At 42.5% G+C, this 19,427-nt stretch overlaps 1 protein-coding gene across 3 annotated transcripts in view; it reads left to right on the top strand.

The window, feature by feature from the left end:
- Vps51 (vacuolar protein sorting 51) overlaps window positions 1–15,022 on the top strand; it is a 65,701-nt gene extending 50,679 nt beyond the window's left edge. For all 3 annotated transcript variants that reach the window (XM_084591174.1, XM_084591172.1, XM_084591173.1), the window contains exons 17-19: window positions 10,697–10,809; window positions 13,216–13,294; window positions 13,379–15,022. In XM_084591174.1, the coding sequence (XP_084447300.1) occupies window positions 10,697–10,809; window positions 13,216–13,294; window positions 13,379–13,408 (222 nt within the window). In that variant the 3' untranslated portion in view covers window positions 13,409–15,022. The remainder of the gene's footprint in view (window positions 1–10,696; window positions 10,810–13,215; window positions 13,295–13,378) is intronic.
- Window positions 15,023–19,427: the final 4,405 nt, after the last annotated feature.

Raw genomic sequence — 19,427 nt, 5'->3', positions numbered from 1 at the left:
TGTTTTTGTATCGGAGAATAGAAAAGAATTAGAGCTGTGCAAAAGAAAACACTATCAGTAGCAAGATTAGCATGTCTCTGTTTTTGTATCGGAGAATAGAAAAAAAAATTGAAGCTGTGCGAATTGTGTTTTTTTTTTTTCCTTTATTTGTTCCTCAGACAGTGTCTAAGAGGAGGCCAAGGCTAAAGGCTAAAAGCCTGACGAGGCCTTGGCCCCTTTTACAAGTTTTTGCATCAAGAACAGAACTAAAGACAACACTTCGGTCAGTAGCGGGAATACAACCTAACAAGCTCATTAAAAGGGAAAATTGTACCTTCTTGTAGATAGACTAAATGACGCAGATTGTGGATGCACGAAAGAAAATGTGGCTTCTTGTAACACGTGTAGGCTCTCAAGTTACAGACAACTTTAAGTGCAAAGCCTGCACGACAAACATCGAAATCAATACACGAGAAGAAATACTAGAATACAGAAACAATTTTGTATCTAACTACAAGCATTACATACAATTTCCATGTGTAATCTGAAAAACTCAGATTGGCGACTCAACTATTTTATTGACACCATAGTTATAAATACACATCATTGAGTCGTGTATGAAATTGTAGAAGTAACTAAAAAGCATCTGCATTCACATTTAAAAACGGTAAACGATTTGTTCAAATCGATGCGCATTCTAGAATTGTTCAATAGTTTGGTAGACTGAAAAGTTAGTGTTTGGCGACCATAATTAGTTCGTGTCATAGGCACTTTTCTTTTAGGATCGCGGATCGGATATACACTGCTATGTTCGCCTAGGGTGATAAGCGGTTTGTTTTGGTGGATCCACTGTAGTAATTTAAAGTACTAGTCCTGGTTTGCTACATGCAAAGTAGACCTGGTACTTTGCGTGTTGTATTTAATGAAAAGTGGCGCGGTTCGTAAGTTGCGTCTATCGCCTCTGTAGTTCTCGCAGAAGCGTAGAACCTTTTTTTTGTGCGACAATTAATTTATTATAATTATAGGCTGTCGTCGTTCTCCAAACTAATATTCCATAGCTTAGTCTAGAGTAAAAAAGAGAATAATATAATACCTGTTTTAAAAAAGTGGGTATAAGGTTTCTAATTTTATAGATGCTCCCGGTTACTAGTGCCAAGTCAGCTTTTAGTTTATTAACATGCGTAGTCCATGACAACTCTTCGCTGAACCATACACCCAAAAATTTTTGTTCTTTTACCTGTTCTATCAGAGCTCCATCATAAGTTATATTATAGTTGTGTAGTCTCGCCTAATTAAGGGCTTGAATATTATATACTTTGTTTTACTTGTATTTAGATTGTTTATTATTTGAAAGCCACCGTGGCAATTTAAGCAGATATTCATTTGCAGCTTTTTCCAAGCTTGCTTTGCTTGGTCCAGTGAAGAAGACATTGGTGTCATCCGCATATAAAACTATATCAGTAAAGCCAGTGATTGAGGTAATGTCATTGATATATACCAGAAATAAAAACGGCCCTAAAATGGATCCCTGGGGCACACCATAAAGAATTCGCATTTTGCTGGATGATATGCCATTAATGTCAACATACTGATAGCGCTCACAGAGGTTTAATTTTGATTGCAAAGTGAATTCAAAGCTCAGTGTGAATCTAATATCTTTAGAGCACTGCCAGGGCAACTTACATATGAAATAATCTGCGAGTCGTGGCCAGAAAAAAAAGCAATTTATTAGAGGTAGGTTCAGAGGGAATATGAAAATTGAAGGTTGGTTGTGAATAGAATATTTCTGAGTAATTTAAAAAATTAGTACATATAATTGAAAACAAAAGGCAATGTTTTCCCAGAAAACTCAGCTATGAAAACAAGTTGACATATTGCCAAAAAGAAGATTCATTTTTACCCATGATCGGCATATTTTGTTATACCTGTAAGGCCTACCAATCATTAAATAAGAAAGCGCCAATCATGCAGCAATACCTTGTTTACAATTATTTCATAATGATTGCTGTCCGTAGAAAAAGAAAAAGAAAAATTTGAGATCGCAGTTTGACGTATTGCTCGCTTGGAAATGGGAGCTTAATGAATACTGTTGTGAAGCATTGTAAGGTGGATACATCCTTACTGGTGGAGTGATGTCATTAGTCGATTAATAGCCAGGCAAGGCACTGGCAAACTCAACAAGACTGCTCATAAAATGGACAGAAGAGCAGCAGTCTGAGCAACTATATTAAGAGGGACCATCCATTCCATGCTCCCTCACAGTGCTGCAAGACAGTTGGGGTCTGCCCTTTGAAACACAATGTTCACAATGACACGTAGCCAGCTTAGCCCTCATGTATTGGTTTTGCCGGACTGTAAGCTCCATGATAGGCTTCAACCACATTACTGCTGCTGCAAATCAGAAGGGGCGAAAATGCAACCACGCTGTTCATATCCTTGTACGCATGCTTCAGTGTATGCAGTGCACTTGTATTGGCCTGCTTTAGGCCCGACGCTTCTGTTGTGCATTTTTATTTTATTCTTTTAGTGCTCTGTGGCCCGAGATGTGTAGTTTTTAGGTTCTTACGAAAATTGAGAATGATCGCAACAACAGCAGCAGCACAGGCAGGCCATAACTTTACCCCCTTATGCTGTCCTCCATGAGTTAGGTCACTTACGTGTGCACGTTTGTGTGGTTGACTAAAAGAGATAGTCAGCGACAGTCAGGCTCACAGCGAGTTGCTGACTGCATTGTGGCAACACACACTGATGTTCTGGGTGCTGTTGTAAATCGGTTTCCGAGTCTGCAGCGGCCACGTGATGACAGAACTGCACTGCATTACCACACGGGTCTTTTGCCACGTGCTGGCAGTCGCTTCTCTGAGGTAAAAGTAAGCTAAGTTGTGCAATTAATACCTAATGTGCTCATCGTGCAAATAATGCCTAAAAATGGTCATACTGTGAATAAAGCAGGAGAACAATTGGAATAGTTTTTTGTGTAGTTCGGAGCACTGCTGTGCTTTGAATCGAGCAATTAAGCGCTAATAGAAGGCTTGCTCTTCAAGTACTGATGCGAGATTCTTCTTTCCTATTGGTTACACTCGGCAGCAGAAAATAAACTAGATAAAATGTATTCAGTCAAGAATTATTTTATTAGGTGGTTGTGAAATGTTAGACGTGTACAGGGTACAAAGCAACAATCCAACAGCTAGTTTTTTCGTTTCTTGCCTGCTTCAGCTGTTTTGCTTGTGTCATGGAATTGAGAACACTTGAAACAGTCCGACCTTTGCTATCAAAGCTGAGAAAAAAGGTTGTAAAGAGTGAATTTGGCTCATTTTGATCCGCGCATGAGCAGGATCTGGCTCATTTTCGGTTTGACAGAGGATTTGCACGCAGTTTTTGGTCTTTATCTTGGTATCGGACCTTTTGCAAAAGTAAGGTCTGTGGATGATATATCAATCATAAAATAAATTTGACTTAATTTCATTTCAGATCATTTAAAAAAAACCATTCTATATATATTGACATTATACATTACATGGGCATTTCACGCATCACACGCATTGAAACGCGGTTGCAGGCATGAAAGTCAGACCCGATTATCTCAGCAGGGCAAGATTGCAGAAAATTGTAGTGCCATAGTGCATGTTACCATCTATGCGCATTCATTTATCTTAATAAGCTGCATTTGAGTAGTGTTCATGCCAGGTGCAACTGGTTGAAGAATACTTATCACAGAAATTGTGGCTGTGGCAGACGTGACCTTGAGATCATTTGCTCGATTATTGTACATGACAAAACTGTAAGCTTTGTTTGGGATTATCAATACAACGCATACGACGAGGACGAGAGGCGACGTAGATCAGTTCTGTGTCCGTCTCTCCTCTCACCCTCATCATATGCACTGCACCGATAATGTCTAAACAACATGCCCAAGTGTTAATTTTGTTTGGGCATTGTCCAGTTGGAATGGCAATGGTAATTGCAATGTGCGGAGAGTTTGAAAGCTTGAGAAACCAAAACAGCATTGTTGCAAAAATCCTTTCTTTGTTCATTGTTATGCTACTACTGACCCATAATATTTTCAGTAGGGCCATGCAAATATTCAAAATGTCGAATACAAATTGGACATGTTTGTTATTTGATTCGTATTGGAAAAACTGATACACAGTGAAAATTTTCAAGTTCACCACAGTTCCACTGCACAGCACTGTTCACCACAATGCTTGATTGCGCCTCATAATGCTTTGGGGCTGTTTTGGGAAGAGGGCTCTCCCGATAGTGTGCATGAGCTGAAGCACTTGATGAAATCGGGGAAGAACAGCATTCTCATTTTGGTTTAATCTAAAAGCAGACAGCCATTGTGCAGATCTTTATCAGATAAAATTACTGTGATGCAAATGGTTTTCAGCAGTTTCTTTCAGGCTCGTTTGATAATTCAAGCTTTTGGTTAATTTGCAAATTTTTTTTCTGCTTCCTTGAAGGCCGAATCAACGAGCGTTTACTGTATTCAGAAGCAATATCAGAGCTCCACCCACTTTCATGCTAGTTCCCATCCTATACAAAAAATAATAAACAGTATACGAAATCCTGTATAAATGTATACTGTATTTTTCAGTAGGCCATATGTTTCTGTGCAATTCTAGCTTAATTTTATTTGCAGTACCATGTGAATTTTATAATAGACAAGGTGAACAATGGTCGTTGTTTTTAATTTTTTGTTCCCTTTTCAACAATCAGATATTCAGTATTCGATTTGATACTCGAAGGCATTTTTTTTCACATATTCGTATTTGAAAATTTCAACATTCACACACTGCTTATTATCAGAGATTATGATTATGAATGGCACCATCAAATATAAGATGCACTGAATATTCTGAACTATCTACTGCTTTAAGAGCACTGAAATCTTGGATTATGCTATGAGTACAGTTTGTCTTACCTTTGTGTAGAATACTTGAGCAGTGTGTATCAATGAATCAATCAGAATCTCTTGTTATTGTGTAAAAATAAATTGTCAAAGATTAGGTACAGGAGGAGGTTCTCAAGTCTTCCTGTATACAAGGTAAGAAAATTAAAAGCAGTTGCACACTAATCTATATAAAACAAACTGATCGTCACAGTCTGAAAATACATTTAGTTTGACTAATTACTAATGGGAAAATGTATAAATATCTGCAAAATAAAAAAAAATTATTCCTATTGCATGATAGAATGCAAAGCTAAGTGAAGAACAAAATTGCACTACAAATTTAGGGAAGAAGATGAATACACCGCAAACAACAGTGTGTGTTGTAAGGATTACACTGCAGTTAAGAGTGCCGGCATAATGCAGTGGTTCTGCACAGAACACAAAGCAACACAAAGCATAAAGTAATCGCTTACGGGCATTTATGGTGACATTATTATTTGCCTTGTTTTTCTAAATTCATGAAATGACTTCTTAAAATTAAGTGCCTTGGTGTTATATAATGAAATGAATGATGTGCTTACCATAAATATTACATACTTTCAGAAAGGTAAAATTATTTTTGAGCACGAACATAGCAGAATTAGCATCCATAAGAGATGACTCTCAGTTATAACTCATTTGCAAAATGTGTTATTGACATGTTTCAGCAAGAAAACTGGCATGTTGTATTTGACTAGTTGTGATACAGATAGAATACCACAGCTTGCATAATATTATCATACCTGCCAACTCTCCCATTTCACCCGTGAGATTCCCCATTTCTTTTTATTGAACTTTCCGGTTGTATGACTGCTGCCCTTTATCTCCTGATAAGTTGCCTCTGCTCTTGCAAGAAAGTTTTTTGCAAAACTTGCATCACGGAATCTGCATGAGCATTCTAATTGTGAGCATTGCCATCAGCGGCTGCACTGGCACCATTGGCATCATCGTTTAAGCAGTCGATCAAAGCCAAATCAAGCCGAAACAACTGGGGCTGGTTGCATTTTATGTTTGCTGTTGCAGCTGCTTGTGTGTGTTTTTTGGTTAGCAAGGCCTCCTGTGTGCGGTGCTCAAGTCTTGGTGCTGTCGAAGCCCCAAAATCAATATTTGCTGTGGAAGTTTTTGTGATTCTGTTTTTCTGAACAATCGTGCTTCATGACATTGAGAAAAGGCAAAGATTTTGCATTTCACATAATGTGTGGATGAGACATCAGTATTGTGGGTCGCTCTCATAGTAAACAGAAGAATGGGCAAAGCAGTGCTAGGGTACAACCCCAAAAACGACCGAATGATTTCACTTCAGATCCAAGGTCACCCTTTCAACATAACAGTTATCCAAGTCTATGCACCGACCACTACTGCTGAAGAAGCTGACGTTGAGAGATTTTATGCGGACCTACAATGCCTTTTATACCGCACCCCATCATCAGACATCGTTTTTCTCATAGGAGACTGGAATGCTAAGGTCGGGAGTGAAGAAATATCCGGAATTATAGGCAAGTTCGGTCTTGGCGAGCCAAATGAAGCTGGGCAGAGGCTAGTAGAGTTTTGTCAAGAAAACAACCTGACCATAGCGAATACTCATTTTCAACAGCACAAGAGGCGCCTGTACACATGGACTTCACCGGACGGTTTGTACAGGAATCAGATCGATTATATTCTTTGCCGGCAGAGATGGAGAAGCGCTATACAAGCAGTAAAAACAAGGCCTGGGGCCGATTGTGGCACCGATCATCAGCTTCTTGTTGCCAAAATTAAGCTCCGATTGAGGAAAACGCAGAAAACTAGAAGGCCTTTCAGGTATGATCTGGATCAAATTCCATTAGAATATGCTGTGAAAGTGAGGAATCGATTTCAAGAATTAGATCTAGAAGACAGAGAGCCCGAAGAGATATGGACTGATGTTCGTGATATAATACAAGAAGTTGCTACTAAGGTAGTTCCAAAGCAAAAGAAATGCAAGAAAGCAAACTGGTTATCTGAAGAGGCTTTGCAAATAGCTGAGGAAAGGAGGATGGCAAAAGTTATGGGGGAAGAGAAAGATACAAGGTTCTCAATGCAGATTTTCAGAAAATAGGAAGGAGAGATAAGAATGCCTTCCTGAACATACAGTGCCAAGCAGTTGAGGACAACAGCCAATTAAGGAACACAAGAGCTCTGTATAAGACAATCAAAGATACCAAAGGAAGCTTCTGTGCTAAGCTGGGCATGATAAAGGACAAACGAGGCAAGGACCTCACTGAAGCCTCAGAGATAAAGAAGAGGTGGCAGGAATACACAGAACTGTACAAGAAGGACCCGGATGTGCAAACCCAACATAAGACGGTTGTGATTACTGATCTCGAACCGGGCATCCTGAAGAGTGAAGTTGAATGGGCCTTAACCAGCCTTGCTAAGAACAAAGCTGGCGGAATTGATGGCATTCCAGCTGAGTTGCTTCAAAACCTCAACCATGACAACGCTGTTAACAATCTGCATACATTATGTCAGAAGATTTGGACAACCCTGCAGTGGCCACAGGATTGGAGGAGGTCAGTTTACATCCCTATTCCAAAGAAAGGCAGTGCCAAAGATTGTTCCAACTACCGCACGATCGCGCTTATTTCGCATGCTAGCAAGGTGATGTTGAAAATCCTCCAAGGTAGGCTGCAGCAGTATGTGGATCGGGAGCTTCCGGACGTGCAAGCTGGGTTTCGCAAGGGCAGAGGAACTAGAGACCAAATTGCCGACCTTCGCTGGATCATGGAAAAAGCAAGAGAGTTCCAGAAACCCATCTACTTCTGCTTTATTGATTATGCGAAAGCGTTTGACTGCGTAGATCACAGCAGATTGTGGCAAGCTCTCCAAGAGATGGGAGTTCCAATTCACCTCATCTGTCTCCTCAGGAACCTGTATGAAGGACAAGAGGCCACAGTCAGAACTGGGCATGGTCTTACTGATTGGTTTCCAATTGGGAAAGGAGTGAGGCAAGGCTGCATACTGTCGCCCTGCCTATTTAACCTATATGCAGAGTGCATCATGAGGAAGGCCGGTCTGGACGAGTCTTCAGCTGGAGTGAAGATTGCGAAGATTGCTGGAAAACGTATCAACAACCTTAGATATGCGGATGATACCACTTTAATGGCAGAAAGTGAAGTGGAACTCAAGAGACTTCTGATGCGCGTACTAGAAGAGAGTGAGAAGTTTGGGCTTAAACTGAACATTAAAAAGACAAAGATCATGGCGTCTTGCCCTATCAAGTCCTGGAGCATCAATGGACAAGAAGTGGAAGCTGTGACAGATTTTCTCTTCTTGGGCTCCAAGATTACCTCGGAAGGAGACTGCAGCCATGAAATTAGGAGACGCCTGCTTCTGGGAAAGAGAGCAATGGTTAGCCTTGACCGCCTAGTAAAGAGCAGAGACATTAGTCTGCCAACCAAGATCTGTATAACTCGTGCTATGGTCTTTCCAGTTGTGATGTATGGATGCGAGAGTTGGACTGTGAAAAAGGCTGACCGCCGAAGAATTGACGCGTTTGAATTGTGGTGCTGGCGAAGACTCTTGAGAGTTCCTTGGACTGCCAGAAGATCAAATCAGTCGATACTGTCGACCATAAACCCTGACTGCTCTTTGGAGGGTCAAATTCTAAAGTTAAAGCTCAGCTACTTTGGTCATCTGATGAGAAGAGAGGAGTCGCTGGAGAAAGATTTGATGTTGGGAAAGGTTGAGGGTCGCCGGAGAAGGGGTAGGCAGCGAACGCAATGGTTAGATGGCATCCTCGAGGCACTGCAGACTAAGTTATGTGATGTTAGGAAGATAGTGAGAGACTGGAAAGCGTGGCGTGACATGGTCCATAGGGTCACGAAGAGTCGGACACGACTGAACGACTGAACTGAACTGAGACATCAGTACCTTTCATGATTTGAAACAAACTAGAACTGACAATCAGTTTGCTCCACGCTTTGAGCAAAGCTGCTCCGACAGATTTTTAAAGCTAGCAGTCTGCTACTACTGCAAGGTCAGTGCAAAAGGACTCATTGGACACTGCCGTAAAATTTGGGTGAACCCCCCTTCCTTCCCGTTGGCACGAATAAAAATTCCCTCAATTTTTGTGTTGTTCATAGTGATCTAATAAGTGGAGAAAATGAATATTTGCAATCGACTTTTCCTATCCTCTTTCTGGTAACCTTCCTTTGTTGTAATTTTCAGAAATCAGTGTGTACAGAAAGCAAATTAAACTGAATGAGTGACAAAGGCACTGTTCACAAATAAAACCATTGCAGCAGCTTTAGCAGTAGATTGTTTTCTACAATAAGACAAAAAAATTAAACCATCCTGCAGATGCATGGCACAACTGCTGTCAGAATGGGAAGTTGAGATCTTGGTGGCTCCTTTTAAGATTTTTTTTTTGTCTGGCGGACACAGAAAGGCTTCAGAAAGAAGGGGTTCTGGTGCATGACACATGTACTAGCTGTGGTGCTTGTGTAGGTAGATAGTGCATGTTGATCATCAGCCATGAAGACAGCTGACAGCAATGATAGCCTGCAGACTGAAAGGCCAGCTGTGTTAGCATATAGGCATGCTGCTCCAACCGCTGGTTTCTAGGTGAAGTGCCTATGTCCATCTATGCTTGGGGACAACTTTCTATAGCTATGCAGTGAAAGCTGCACAGCTGAAATGAATCAGCTCACTCCTCCGGGAAATTTGCAGATCTTACACTGGAACATTATACCATTACACAATTATTAACCATTATCCTTAGATCAAGATTACACTAGAATACTAGCCAGTACAATGGAAATGGTGCACATGACGTGTTATACTACAGCTATACTGGTTAGTATTGACTGGCTTGTTTTGACTATATAAATTTTGTGGACTCTAACAGAAGCCAGATATTCGTAAACTACTTATCGTAGTAATACCTCAAAGGGCCCATGAAAATCTATTTACTAGAATTATAAAACATGCACGAGCAATAGGTGTCGAATCAATCATCAACACAAAAGCTTTTAAGCAGGCTTTATTAGCACTGAAAGTATGAGGGATCGAAAATGATGCTCCTCCTTTCCTCAACTCAGCCAATGCCAGCACGCAAGAAAAATAGAAACGTCGCGACGTTGCCCCATCACGCCCCGTTCCGGCCGTGTAAATTGGGAGCGTCCAACGAGCAGCTGCACCCAGCAAGCCCCCACAATGGGGCAGTTTCCACGTGGTGCGCATGGGGATGTGTTGCCCCAGTTGGTCGCGAGCGGTTGCCAGAAGCACTGGGAATACTCATAAGGACCACCTCAATAGATTTCGTGCATTTGAATATTACCACAACTAGCATTTCAGGGGCTGTTTAAGAAAGCTCCAACCTCATAGCCTTGGCTGTATGGGCACAGAAAGCTGTTCCCGAGTATAGCTTGTATGTCCATGGACACCCCTTCCATGCAAGTGTCGCTTTGTTTGAATCTCAGTGCGCTAGCACTGTGCATAAAGGTGTCACAGGCTTATACATGATGAGTAGACTACTTTTGTACTGTGCCGGGTTATGCTCAAACAAAAATAATGTTACTTTGTGTTTAAAATGTGTTGTAACCTTTAAGTAGTCAGGAACTGTAAATACATATTCTTTTTCATATTATGGACGGCAACATGTCTTTGGTTTGTTTACTAATCTCTTAGATATTTGAGCAGAAAATTCAGCAAGGCTAATTTGAAGTGCTGTGGGCTTGTTTTGTTGCCTTCTCTGCAAAACAAAGTCACAAGTGCATTAAACATTTATTCTACAAGTTATTTTTTTTGTGTGTGTTTGTGCAGACGTTTCTGGAATGTGTACGCTTGAAGACTTTTAGTCGGTACGGGCTGCAGCAAGTTCAAGTTGACACCCACTACCTGCAGCTGTACCTGTGGCGGTTTGTCAGCGATGAAAAGTAAGCTGGTCTTGGTCTTTAGTCAGGCTTTTGATTTTCTGGCATTCATCTTTTAAGGGGAATGTAGGTCATCGTGGAGGGGGAAAGAACTTTATTGACTCGCAAGAACTCGGTTCAGATGGTGCAAATGGGGGTTATGGGAAGATGATGATGGGCCCTCAGGCTGCTGTAGGTGGCTGAAAGTTCTTAGGCTTCGGCAAACGCCTTGGCCCAGTGCACGATCTGGAGTTGGAAAAGGATCCAATAGAAAATCAATAGCCTGTCAGATTGTTGACATTAGTTTTATGGGTCTACTGGTCTTGCAGGCTTGCTGAAGTATTGGTTTTATAGGTCTTGTAGCTTGCTGGTTTTGTAGGTGATGGTTTAATAGGTCCTATGGTATCTGATAAAATAGGTAGCCTTGTAATACCAGTACGCCCGTAGGTGTCAGTAATCTGATAAACTTGCAAAACCAGCAGGCTTCTTTATGGTTTTGTAGGCCCTATGGAATATTGGTCTCATCGAGTACCTGCATATGTTTACCGCTCCAGATACCTGAAGGGAGAGGGCAGCTATGTTCTATTTTCCAGAGATGAGTTAAGCAGCAGGTGCATGTACGTCGAGTCCATTTATAACAATTTTTGAAGTGCCACGAAAATTCCATTGTTATAACCGATAATTGTTATAAACGGGATGCATTCCTTTGTACATACAATATTCTATCATATTCTGTCGTCATAGAGACTTTCTGGATTTTCACTCGATATTGAAGACGTGTACTATTCTATCCCACAAAAAGGCTTGTTGAAAGAACTACGAGATACGATTGAGAAGCAGGCTATAGTTTTCCAGAATTCAGCCGGGGTGTTTGTGGATACATTCTTGCAGTTGATTGCAGCCTATCTCAAATCAATTCAACTGTTGCATCCCATGATGGAATATTGTATGTACAAAGGAGTGGTGTATGCATAGGTTCGAGAGTCTGAGCGATGTGTACCTAGCCGCATGTGACAGAAGGATTCTGACGGCTATGAAAGATAAAGGCATTGTAAAGATTGTTTGTTACGTTGACGACTTTTTGGTACTGTGTGATGTAGAGAAAGGAAAGGCGACTGATCAACTAAAAGACATAGCCCTGGGTGTGTTTGAAGAAAGTTTCCTTGATCTAAGATTCACCTGAGAATTTCGAAGGTGTTTTGCGCTTCCTGGATTTGAGTCTCGAATTCTTACCAGAACACTTATGTTGGACTTACCAGCCAAGAGCGAACAAGCAGTTTTTTCCGTATACATCCCAACATTCAAAAACAGTGAAAAGAGGTGTTGCGAAGGCTGCATTGACGTCGGCTCTTGACAAATCATGCCACCACCGTGTCAAAAAAAGGTTTTCTAAGCCAGACTGAGAGGCTTCTGGAGGCAGGGTATCCTGAGTATTTGCTGTGTAGCATAATAGGAAGCATTGTCCTGCCAATCAAGCGGAGGATTTGAAAAGAAGACCTTACTCAAAGAAATAAGTGGTCAGTGGTACCATATATGCATGGCTTCACCCATAATTTAATGAAGATTGGTCAAAGACACGGCACCCGGGTTATTCCAACGGCACCAAACAGAGCTAAAAGGATGTGTGTGCGGGTTGACAACCAGGACTTCAACTCTGGATGCAAAACTTCGCACCGGACTAGGTACTCTAAGTGTATTCAGGGGGTTGTTTATGAGATTCCCTTGCATTGTGGAAAGAAATATATTGGACAGACAGGAAGATGTTTCAATGACAGGATTAAAGAGCACGCTATGGCAATATCGGACAAATCTGGCACTAATCTCGCGGTGCGCTGCAAAGACTGCATTGGTTGTAGATACCAAAAATGTCCAGCTGACCTTCACAATGTTAAGGTTATGAAAAGGATGAAGGATAAGTTAGCAAGGGAAATTTATGAAGCATATGCAATCTGTGACTCGGGAGACCAATGTGTCAGTATGCCTTCAGTGGTTTTGTTGAAGAAGGAATTAGAATTTCTGCACAAACTGGCAGTATGTTAAAGACAAGAAAGAAGTTGGCTGCAGAAGTAAAGTGGAGGAAGAAGATGTGCGGGTTCTTGTCAATATAGTTGTCAGTGCAGCGTTGTCCTTGTGTTTGTGTGTGCTTCTTATGTTTTGTGTTGTACCTGCTCTGCTGCCTTCTTCCAAGAGATGTGTGACCGACTAGCTCAATGTTCGACTCTATTATTGTGCAATGTGAACCAGAGTTTCAGAACATATAGTATGCACTTTTTGTGTGGGAGAAGCAGTGAAAAATACTCACTACATTGAATAACAACAGGCAACTTTTGAAAGCAAGCTTGCAAGTGATCTGTGTTGCTGCAAAAGAAAAGTGCAAATGTTCTCGGCTCAGTACAGTTATTTGGTTGAGTGAATCTTGTTTCTCTCCAGCCTTGTGCACGTGCTTCTGGACGAACTAATGGGCAGTGCCATTCATCGATGCTTTGATCCAATGCTGATGGAGCCTAGTGTAAGTGGAACTTTCTTAAAGAGATTTAAAATTGAGCCTTTGTGTCAACTGGACTTATTATTATATTATTTTTTTTTTTTGCAGGTTGTTGAGGTGATCTGCGAAAGAGGTTGAACGAATATGTAAATCTAGTCTCACCAGGCGGGGCCTTTACTAAAGTTGGCAGACTAAAAATTCTTTTCCATCTTGTTCTGTACTCCCTACACTTATTCATTTTCATTTGGTGCCCTATGCTCGTCAGTTCTTCCTGTCTACTGTTTGTTCCTCTCTCTTTCTCTCTTTTTTCTTTGGCTTCTATATGGGCTTTTACCGCACAAGGCGGATTTAAGGTTGTCTAACGATGGAACTAATCACTGGCCCGTCAGTGCAACATTTTTGCCCAAGACCCTTTTCTGAAGTATTTTACCCCAGAAGAGCCAAGCACCGGGCCGGTTGAAATCTTGTACCTGTTGAAAAACCAATGTGTGCCCAGCGGCACCAGGAATTGAACCTGAGACCTCCTGAAATGCGAGGGGGATTCTCTTAGCACAAGGCGATCACTTCAGTACGCAACGTTTTGGTCCAAGACTCTTTTTTCCAAGTATTTCACCCCGGAAGTGACAAGGGAAGAGCACAGAGTGAATGCATTCCATAACAAAAATGCTCATTGTAAAATACAACCACTGATGTTTCAAGACGACTGCATAGAATAGTATTTTGATAAAAGTAGAGCATTCCAGTGATCCAGTGATCCAGTGAAAAGTGGCCTAATTTATGTGATGATTACATTATGGTGATTACAGCCACTCCAAACATTGGAGGTAATTTTCTTACCTAGTTGTCAGTGTGACAGTGCCTTTTTCAAGGGGTAAATAGATGCGAGCAGTGCTAGGCAGACATTTCAGTGAGGCTCTGGTATGATGCCTGCTTCAGCATATTGACATTTTCCATTGGGCACTGTGTTCACTGCACTTTGCTATTCTGAATATTACTGGAAAGAGCATGTGCATGAGCAAAAGCAAGGTTGCATAGAAAAAAAAAAAAAATAAAAGGACTGTCCTCCCTTTTCTGCGTAGCAAACTCTCATTGGCAATCTTTTATTTGCCATTCTCCCAGGTTTAGCCAGCAAAATGTATTCTTACCACTTTGGTAACTGGTATCATGAGCAGGTGGCATAGGAACATGTTTTTCTGTCCTGAATGTCCTTTGTCAGAACCAATTAGTCAATCATTCTGTCAGTGAAGCTGCTTCTCTTCGTAATATAAAAGAGAAAGAGGTAGGCTGGAAAAGAAAATTGACTGCGATTATGCAATTCTATGTAACCAACTTTGTTATTTATTAGGACGGTTCACTGTATTTTCTTAGATCAAGGCTGGTTGGGCCAGCACTGAAACATGAAATGAAGCAGAAAGCTCTTGTAGAAAAGAATAAAAATCAACACTATTTAAAACGTCTTGCAAAGATAATGCTCCTTTGATCGGCTCATTGTGATGTGTGCTGCACTGGGGGTGTGTGGTGCAGTGCTGGCGGTGCATGGAGTGGGACCTAGATTGAGGTCAGAAATGCAACCGCCATTGCTCGCAGCTAATGCCAGTGCATGCACTTAAGCTTTGCGACAAATAGCTAAGCCATTGTTGAACCGGAGACACTCGTCTGGTTCTTTAGATTAATGAACTTGTGTGTTCTGAAGCTGTATTGATTGGCTTTGAGGCGCACTGTAATGCAGAAATATATCTCAGTACACAACTATTTTTGCATTTTGTCATCTTATCAAGCTTTTCGAGAAGTGCTCAAGGTTAGGGATTAGAGAGATTGGAAGGTATAAAAGGATCTCTGCCCTTTGCCAGAATTTTTTGGCACTGAGTTGGAAGCTACAGTTATGTCAGCATATCAGCTGCTGAGTTGCCATAGCTGTTTGTATTTAAGTCGGTCAATGGCCACCATGTCATGGCTGTCAAATGGTCACTAGTGGATTCACAAGAAAAGCCATTCATGAACCAGTGATCTGCTGGTGCCAGCTGTATATTTCACTTCAGTGCCAGCACTGTGATTTGGAGTGCCTTAGATGCATCTGGAATTTGTTTATCAAATCTCCTTTGCATAGGAATTGGAATTACAGAGCAGTTTATATTGTCATCGTTCTACAGTTTAATAAGGTCGCTTTGCTGCATGTATGAACTACTACAATAGTAGCTATTCCTGCAACTGTGCATTGTTAGTCCTTTTGCTGAACTGTTGACCAGTATCCTTTACAGTGCACAAGTGTTCATGCTGCAATAGTTATCATGTTTTACTAAAATATGTGGTCAGCCTTCCAGTGATAGTTTTCCATATTCAAAAAGGCCCTTTTAAGTGTGTAAAACTGAACACCTTGCTCAGTTTTTGGATTTTTTCCTGTGCATTGTGTGGGATTTCTACTTCACTGTGGACCTATATTGAGGAAGCATGATAGGGATAAGGAGTGCCTGTTTTTGCCGACTCACCATGCCACAGTGCCTGTCTTCTGCCGACCCCCAAAATGCGTGCCAGGATTGCATCTAGCACTCAGCCAATTTTCCAGGGCTCTAATATCACACCAGTTGTGAAACTCCCAACAGGGATCGTGTGTTGAAGTTCACTGCTTTGGTTGTCTTGTGTTTAGAGTTGAGGGGAGTTCGAATGGCTAGAACAACATATGGGGCCTATTTGCCACAAGACAAACTGTATACCAATGGGTGTTCCAGCAGACATATTAAAAAAATTGTCCTAAATATACAGAGATCAAAATGGACATGAAATTGATCTGGGAAAAAGTTGTCAGCTGCAGTGGACATTAGGGAGATCTCATATTATCTAGCTTGTTAACTAAATTAGAATTCTTAATTAGCATTGTTTGGTGGGTAGTGTCAAGGCCAAGTTTGTGGCCACAGACAAGGTGATGCTGTATTCAGTTTTGAAATGGAGCAAAAGTCATTCTCTGAAGCCCTGCAGCGTGAGGGAAATGTGATGCATGCAAAGATGAAACTCTGAGGCGCGTAAGAAAATCAGTGCAGATGCAACAAGAGCTGTCAACATGTTGCACTGCTTGAAGCACCTAACTCAAATCTGCAGTATTGTACTACAGCATGTGCTTTCTTTTGCTTTGTCATTTAGTGCAGGGAAAAGGGTAATTGTAGTCTACCAAAGTTCGTCCTGGACATATTGAACTCTAAGAGAGTCATAAAACCTCAATATATCAGTAATCCAATATATGAAACATGTCATCAGATTAACTTCTTTGTAATACAGAAGCATGAATATAGTGAACCCACACTACTGGCACACTATCTTGCAAAGAAATGCTGCCCACCGGCTGCCTGCAGCGCACCACTCACCGTGGGTGCGACGACCATGGTAGTGGCCCATGAAGCGTATGCACTTGCTTCCTCGCATCGAGCGCCACCTCACTCCAGGCGTCTGAAAATGGGGGAGAGGAAGGGGGACTACACGTGCCGCTGCTTGCGCTGCTCGCATGCCTCAGGGCAAGTGCCATTGGAGTTGGAGCTTAAAGCTGCAGTGAACAGTGCTTCAGAATAGCTGGGGCCATCATGAGAGGTCTAATTCAGTTTCCAGTGCACAATAAACCTAATAATATCACACTTGTAATTTAGGTACAGTTAATTTCTTCGTTGCCTTCATAGTGAAGCAGGCCACACGAGAGTCTTCACTGTATGATAACTGGAGCACTGAATGTCGGCTTTCCCACATATGAGATGAGTGTCATGTTGAAAAAAAGCACACCATACTGAAGGGCACCTTCAAGCAGGCTCGGCATCCACTTTTTTACCTGGTTTCATCTTGTTACTGCTGCCAACAAATGCTCAGAGCTGCACAGGAGAACTTGCAGCTCCATGCACAAAAAGCGATCAAGCAAGCACCATTAAAAGAGGCGGGCATATTCCGATTCCGTGGCACGCGTTTGGGGTGCGGCCACTCCTCAGATAGATGACGGGTCACAAAAACGCAAGGTAAATAAATTTTATCCATGCATTCTACAACTCGTAAAAATGCGGTGCTGCCACAGTCGTGCAGCGCGGTTAGAAAAAGAAAGTTTCTCACGTGGGTTGAAACTCTGAGAGGGAGGTTTGCAACAGAGAAAGCGCGCGGGCGAAAGAGAAGGCACGTGGGGAGAAGGAAGAGAAAGCGCGTGGGGAGGAGGAGTCCAGTGTTTCCAGATGAAGGTTGTGCGCGGAGGGAAAATTGAACAGCATTCACGTAACAGCACACTCCCTGTCTGGTTATATACCACTATATGGTGTTTCAGTCCTCGCGCGGAATAAGCAGGACCGTTTCAGTCACAGGATGGAGAAATGTCTTTATCACTCCCTGGGTTGCCGTCTTGATCTCGACCTTTCGCATCTTGCCGTCCACACTTGTGATAGCGTTCACAATGAGTCCCATGGGCCACTTGTTGCAATGAACCTGGCTGTCCCTCAGGAGTATGATGTCGCCCGCCTTGAGGTTACGAGTTGGGTACGGCCCCTTGCGATGACACTGTAGCGTAGTAAGGAACTCTCGTTGCCAATGGCACCAAAATGAGTCGGCCAACCACCGAACTTGCTGTGCCACCAGTCTTTAATGACAAGGATATATACCGATGACAGTGGCGCCACTGTCGGTATATATCCTTGTCATTGATGACTGGTGGCACTGTGCTGCCGCCAACCTTTTGGGTCAGAAGCATTGCAGGACAGAGCACTTCCCAGCTCTTTGGATCTGTTGAAACAGGAACGAGTGCTCTCGCATTTATTATTCATGATACTTCTGCCAAGAAGGTGACCAAGACCTCGTAAGGCAACCAGGGGTGTTTTAAAGAAGCATGGAATCCAAAATTCGACGTGAGACTCCATCCTTTCCTATGCTCCTCCCATGTGCGAAGCGTGAGGGGAGTTGAATACCCATGTGCACCCATGGTCCGACAAGAATGTTCCCAGCTTCTCATGATCTGGACTACTGGCCTTCAGTTTTAGTTCGGAGCATGCTCCTACAAACTTTGTCCCGCAATGGGCCTCTTATGGCAAAGAATCTCCAGAGAGCATTAATAAAACAAAGTATCCATGGTCTCGATTACTTCAATATGAACAGCACGAATGCTCATGCAAGTGAAGAGCACAGCCCAACGTTTGCTGTTGGCCTCGCCACCTCTGGTCCGACGAGACGTGATTTGCCACGGGCCAAATACATCCAGTCCGACATAAGTGAATGGTGGCTCGGTGCTTAGTCTTTCTGGTGGCAGGTATGCCATCTTCTGCTGTAGCTGTCTCCCTCAAAGTTTGCAACGTGTAACACAATTGTGTATGTAGGAAGCAATGTTACGCTTAGCTCTGACGATCCAGAACCCAGCTGCTCTGACTGTTTTCTCAGTGAAGTGGTGTCCTTGATGGCCTGACCGGCTCGTGGCAATGCTGCACAATCAGGGTGGTGACGTGGTGTCACCCCGATACGATGATGGGCTTCTGCTGGTCGAAGTGGTTGGCCCTGTCGAGGTGGCCACCAATTCTCAAAAGGCCGTCGGAATCAATCCATGGATCCAGTCTCCACAGAGAGCCTGACTTCGGAAGTCGCTTTTCTTGCTGCAAGCTCTTCAACTCTCCTGAATAGACTTCTTTCTGCACAGACAGAATAATGACTGCTTTCGCTTGAGTCAGGTGTTCTGTGGAAGGTCGTACTTGGTGTGATGAGCTGTTACGCGGACAGGCCGTCGACACATCGTGAGAAGTGCACCGAAAACTGCTCGCCAGACGTATGAGCACTGCGATTGCACAAGTCAGCCTAATCCAGCTTGAAAAGCGCTCAAACCGAAAACTGCCGAGTTCTTTCGCATTTATGCAGGTTGCGAGAACATTTGCCTGGGGCTGCACCTCCGTGTCAGAATCAGCATCAACCAGGTCGAACTTGCTCTTCAGTACCTGCGAACAGTGTTCTTGATGATACAAGAACTCCGGGCCTGTCAGCCAGGTTGATCCTGCCATTTGGGCTGCAGGCATAAACCTTGTTCCGAGATCCGCAGGATTCATGTCAAGCTTCTGATGCGTTTCACCCTGTTACTGACATACACGTAAAACCTTCGAGTCTCATTATGTATGTAGCCTAGGACCGCCTTGCTGTCTCGGTATAGAAGTTTGCAGCATCAAGT

Source organism: Amblyomma maculatum, chromosome 1 (genome assembly GCF_055883805.1).
Source record: "Amblyomma maculatum isolate TAMU_Amacu chromosome 1, ASM5588380v1, whole genome shotgun sequence".
Classification (NCBI taxonomy): domain Eukaryota; kingdom Metazoa; phylum Arthropoda; class Arachnida; order Ixodida; family Ixodidae; genus Amblyomma; species Amblyomma maculatum.
The sequence above is the reverse complement of the archived record's forward strand: the minus strand, read 5'-3'. Positions and strand labels throughout refer to the sequence as shown.